The sequence below is a fragment of the Crotalus tigris genome, unplaced genomic scaffold (genome assembly GCF_016545835.1).
Source record: "Crotalus tigris isolate CLP2741 ecotype Arizona unplaced genomic scaffold, ASM1654583v1 scf7180000024280.1573445, whole genome shotgun sequence".
NCBI classification, from domain to species: Eukaryota; Metazoa; Chordata; class Lepidosauria; order Squamata; family Viperidae; genus Crotalus; species Crotalus tigris.
This window is the reverse complement of record NW_024100452.1, coordinates 1,390,862-1,396,861: the sequence shown is the minus strand read 5'-3', so window position 1 is coordinate 1,396,861 and position 6,000 is coordinate 1,390,862. Positions and strand designations below refer to the sequence as shown.

Here is a 6,000-nt window from a genome sequence, read left to right as displayed (position 1 = left end):
AAAAGTCCCAGAACCACATGGGGGGACCTAGTGAATGACCTGCAGAGAGCTGGGACCAACGTAACAAAGACAACCATCAGTAACACACTACGCCGCCAGGGACTCAGATCCTGCAGTGCCAGAGATGTGCCCCTGCTTAAGCCAGTACATGTCCGGGCTTGTCTGAAGTTTGCTAGAGAGCATTTGGATGATCCAGAAGAGGATTGGGAGAATGTCCTATGGTCAGATGAAACCAAAGTAGAACTGTTTGGTAGAAACACAACTCGTCGTGTTTGGAGGAGAGAGAATGCTGAGTTGCATCCAAAGAACACCATACCTACTGTGAAGCATGGGGGTGGCAACATCATGCTTTGGGGCTGTTTCTCTGCAAAGGGACCAGGACGACTGATCCGTGTACAGGAAAGAATGAATAGGGCCATGTATCGTGAGATTTTGAGTGCAAACCTCCTTCCATCAGCAAGGGCATTGAAGATGAAACGTGGCTGGGTCTTTCAGCATGACAATGATCCCAAGCACACCGTCTGGGCAATGAAGGAGTGGCTTCGTAAGAAGCATTTCAAGGTCCTGGAGTGGCCTAGCCAGTCTCCAGATCTCAACCCCTTAGAAAACCTTTGGAGGGAGTTGAAAGTCCGTGTTGCCCAGCAACAGCCCCAAAACATCACTGCTCTAGAGGAGATCTGCATGGAGGAATGGGCCAACATACCAGCAACAGTGTGTGCCAACCTTGTGAAGACTTATAGAAAACGTTTTGACCTCTGTCATTGCCAACAAAGGATATATAACAAAGTATTGAGATGAACTTTTGATATTGACCACATACTTATTTTCCACCATAATTTGCAAATAAATTCTTTCCAAATCAAACAATGTGATGTCTGGATTGGTTTTCTCATTTTGTCTCTCATAGTTGAGGTCTACCTATGATGACAATTACAGGCCTCTCTCATCTTTTTAAGTGGGAGAACTTGCACAATTGGTGGCTGGCTAAATACTTTTTTGCCCCACTGTATTTACACAGCTGTTTGAAGCACAGGAGAGGAATTTGGCTACAGGTTGCACAGAAGCTTCCGATGGAAACCTGGTTTGTCCACATTTGCTAAAGGAAATTGCTGTAACGTTGGATGCCAAAACTCAAGACATCACCCCTCTTTAAATACGTTAAGCACAATGTTTAAATAGCACCACTCCCTTTCTTTTCATTCCAGTCTTGGGAAGTGGATACAGTTTATAAACATGTAAGAGGGTTTATGTATGGTTTGGTTTGGTTCTGCTTTAGTTTAGTTCTGGTGCTGCAATATAGGTGAATATTGGAGAAACAGTATAGAGTGTGCTCCATTCCAGTAGCCAGGAATTAATTCACAAGCCTGAGAATCTTATTCTCACAGTAACATTGGAAGTAAACTAGCACCTTCTATTCAAAGAGTAAAGAAGAGAAACAGCTGTCAGCAAGAAGTAACAGTATTGTTGGGAGTGCGTCAGAAGGCTAGGTATTTTTTTCCTTGTGATCCCTCCCAGCTGCATCCCCATGTTAAAGGGGACATGAGAGCCCACCTGATATTCTACCAAAAAAAAAAAAAAAGTTCTTTCAGAGAGAAGTATCCTGCTGTGCTCCAATAGCTCTCAATACCCTCCTGAACAAGAAGGATGTCATTTACAAGTGTCCATATTGTTATCCATACTTCTTTCTTGATCCGTTGGTGCTGAATAAGATGCCTCTACGCTGTGCCATATGCCATAGCCAAAATATATAACCAGGCCTGGAGGAAAGAGGAAAATGGAGTAGCGTTAGGAAACGTGTGGCAGCACATAGGATGTATCAGTTTATGAATCTCTGCCTGTAATACAAAATGAGATGATGCTCTTGTAGAACATCAAAGGTTTTGACTATCTACTTCCTTTAGAACAGTGGTTCTCAACCTGTGGGTCGGGACCCCATTTGGGGTCGAACGACCATTTCACGGGGGTCGCCAAACAAGGCTGTCCGCCATTTTTTTCCCCTTTTCTTTGGCCATGCCCCTGGCACCCGGTGATGTATAAGTGGTTGGGGGTCACCACAACATGGGGAACTATATCATGGGGTCGCGGCATTAGAAAGGTTGAGAGCCACTGCTTTAGAAATAGTGCAGTATCACTGAGGGGGACTGAAGATTTTTCTAGAGACTCTATCTCTATCAAGTTTATCTCTGACTTGAGAAGCAAATCAGAGGTATTTTGCAGACTGCTTTCTACCAAAAAATAGGGAAATCTATTTTAATTCTGCATAGATCAGATCTTGCCATATTTCTCCCTTGCTTTCAATATTTACAAGCTTAATTGTCATAACATACCTTGCATGGGCCTATTCCTGGAGATGATTTAAAAGATTTAATCAGAGTAATTAAAGGCTACTCCCAGGTTTTAATGTGTGTGAATCTGGGTTTGTTTTGTTTTAGACAAAAGCTAAAACACAGTTTCGTATTAGTTGCCTGGATTGACATGCTTATTAAAATGCTTGGTTTTAATCTTTTTCTTTTTAATCCTTGGAATCTCATACTATATGGAAGATTACTCCGTTGTAGCTTTTAAGTCTTCTGACCACCAGGGGTGTCAAACTGCCGGCCCATGGGCCAGACACATCATCCGGAAGCTGCGCCAACCCCATTGCCATTTGCCGGCAATGGCAAAACTGTCCCGATATGTTGCACGACGTCACGAGTTTGACATGTCTGACCTATGTGAACAAAAAAGGTCATCATATAACATAGTTGAAATTTACCTATGACCATCCAGATGGCAAATCGTATCCAGGTACCGCAATCCAGCTGCATCATGAGATAAACATTCACAAAGATGCTCAGGATTGGAAGAACAGGCAGAAAAGGAACCTGCAAAACAAAGGCAAAATTGTGCTTCTGGATTGCATTTAGGAGTATGGATACACCAGTTCATATATCTACCTTCTCCTGATTCCATTTGAAGGAATTATTTTCTCATATCAGTATTAGCAAGCATATAATATAGAGAATGTATGCAAAGCAGCAAATTCTTGCAGGTTCTTCTGAGTACGGCTCTAACTGGATAAGTAAATAAGATGCTGCAAGAATTCTCTGGAATAAGAAACTAATGACAATACATTTTAAAAGATGTCATGTTTACTGGCTTTCATCTAGGTGTTTAAAATTATAGAGTCAGATGAACATTGGAGATACAATTATCCGAGTGCAGATTTATACATACATACAAGTTTGCAATTGCAATATTTTAGACACATATTTTTTTAAAATTAAATCCTTTCTATTCTATACAATATGACCACATTTCAGAGAGGATGTTTTGGGAGATATTCTTGATAGTGGTTCAATGTGGCAAAACAGGAAGGTACCTAGACAACTTGTATGGAAACAACAGAAACTTTCTTTTGTATCATACAATGAAATGAGCAAGGATTTTTCTCAGGAGATTTAGCATGAAGGCATATTTTGTTAGGATTGAAAATTTATTAATATGATAAAGAGTTCCCATGATAAAGCTGACTTTAAATATTGTTACTGAATGTTATTTTCTGTATACACTTTCTGATATTTATGTTGCAGCAATAATTCAATAGAAACTGGTCCTACTACATTCCTTTCAACGTGTATTCACCACTGTGTGCCTACTTACTCTCTTGAAACACCTTGCTCTCCAATGAATGTAAATGCAAACATTAATTCCCTTCTTGCTACCGTAAATGCCGGCGTATAAGACGACTTCCGCGAGCGCTGAAATCGGCGCCAAAGACGGGGGTCGTCTTATACGCCGAGTCGTCTTATACGCCAGAAATACTGGTAGTTTCCGGCGTATAAGACGACGTTCTAGGAATGCGGCCCGGCTATAAAGACGGGGGTCGTCTTATACGCCGGGTCGCCTAATACGCCGGCATATACGGTAATTATCCCAGGATTGGAGTGAGCATTTGAAAGGGTGAGGGAATGAGAGAAAGGAAAGCAGTCACGCTCATAAGATTTCCAATTTAGCAATCAATTCACTTAATGACAGCTGTCAGTCCCAATTGTGGTCACTAAATAAGGGCTGCATTAATTTCTATTAACAACTCCAATTTATTAGAATAAGTTGATACACAGAAACAAAACTATATAATGTCTATACTCCAACACAGATATTATATTAGATAATTAAGATTTGCATATCATATAGGCATGTTGAATTCAAATCCTCTTTTTATCATAAGTTTGTGCATACAATGTAAATATTTGGGGATGCAGTTTCTGTTATGCCAGGTGGGGAATGTACACCAACAAGTTTTTGCATAATTACAATTCCCAGCAAACACAGTTTTCACAAATTTTCATACTGAATTCTGAAACTTGCAACATCTGAAAAGTCACCAACCCCTTGTCTAACTTTACAACTGACATGCTTTCCTTCCTCTACTTTATGTATGTATACATTTACTCACTCACTCACTCACTCACTTACACATTCACTGTTCTATGAAAATAATTAAAACTTCATTTCTAGAGCTTACCCCATCATATAACGAGTTAAGTTTTTTGGGAAGATTATGTTAGGAATATCAAAACAAAAACAGCAGCCTTGCATGCCATTGATTATTTCCCAGTACCTCAAATAGGATATCAGACAAGGTGAGAACCCTCCTTTCCACAAAAACAGCATCCAGAAAGCTGAAGGTCATGTCTGAAGGACAGATGTTCAATCTGCATGGGAAAGTGTCTTTTGCTGTCTCCCCACACTGCTGCTTTTCTAGCAAAAGCAGACTGAACTCCACTAATCTCTTTTTCCAATCAAAAAGCCAGCAAGGGCTCCACTTCTTATTTTATGCATGTACGCTAGCTTTACATATCACTTGCCTTAAATGAGAGTTTGGTTTTGCTTTCAGGCTGCCTCCAAATGATGACCACGAAAACAAAGCAGATGAGGAAGATGACAACAAGCATGATAATGGCCCACGCTGCTCCTCTGATCAGAACCTCCTTGCCAAGGACAGTCAAGCTACAGAAGCTGACAATAAGAAAACCTAAGAACAAGAAACATTAGGATGTTGGATGCATTGTTAAACCTGGTGGGGAGGAATACAAAAAAACAGCTGTAATTAGCTAAGTGAAAATAATACAATCTGTGACATATGCAGGGAGGCAGCCCAGGATCCATAGCTTCCAACATCCATTTTTCTGAGCAACTGTTTTGCTCACTGAATCCTGTAGAGCAGCAATCCCCATCTTTCTGGCTTGGCAGCTGGCAGGAGGGAGGGGACCTGGACCATGCAAGTGGTGGGCTGGCGCATGGGTGTGCATGTGCAACGGCCCACCACTCATACAAGTCGAACTCCACGCACATGAGTGCATATGATGTGCACCAGCCAGCCGCTCATGAGGCCCACTTCCGAACAGGCCCGGGGACCCCTGCTGTAGAACAAAAAGTTCATCTACAGGTAATTCTTGCTTGACAACTATCTGTACAGCAACCCTTAGAAGTTATGATTGCACTGAAGAAATGATAGTTATGGCTGGTTCTCAAAATTACAGCTATTGCAACACACATACCCCAGTCATGTGATCAGAATCTGGATGCTTGGCAACCCACTCTCATTTACAACCACAGGCTGTGCTTCAACTCCCCTCACCCACCCTATCTCTCTCCTAATCTCTGCCCCTTTGGCGGACCAACACTCTGCACTATCCCTGCTACTCCGTCCACGACTTTTGCCTTCTTTCTCCCACTGCTGACCAGACAGAAGGGGGTAGGTGCAGTGGAGACAAGTACAGTAGGACAGGAGAAGCATGAGATCCTTACTCAGGAATAGCATGGCCCTGGTTTAACTACCACAGCCGGGACTACTACTGGAACTGCCATGACTAAGTGGTACAGTCATGTGTTTCATCCAATTTTGCTTAGCAACAGAAATTCCAGTCCCAATTAGGGTGGTTAAGTGAATTAGGATTGTCGTGTATTCTATGCTTCTTTGATGGGCTTCCTTTAACTTTGACTTACCAGTTCTTT

At 41.8% G+C, this 6,000-nt stretch overlaps 1 protein-coding gene across 2 annotated transcripts in view; it reads right to left on the bottom strand.

The window, feature by feature from the left end:
- Positions 1-1,490: 1,490 nt before the first annotated feature.
- SLC7A1 (solute carrier family 7 member 1) overlaps positions 1,491-6,000 on the bottom strand; it is a 36,628-nt gene continuing 32,118 nt past the window's right edge. The window contains exons 9-11 of one of the 2 annotated variants that reach the window (XM_039323616.1): positions 4,851-5,017; positions 2,756-2,864; positions 1,491-1,757 (exon numbers count right to left, since the gene is read on the bottom strand). In XM_039323616.1, the coding sequence (XP_039179550.1) occupies positions 1,648-1,757; positions 2,756-2,864; positions 4,851-5,017 (386 nt within the window). In that variant the 3' untranslated portion in view covers positions 1,491-1,647. The remainder of the gene's footprint in view (positions 1,758-2,755; positions 2,865-4,850; positions 5,018-6,000) is intronic. The other variant, XM_039323617.1, reaches the window with a different exon arrangement.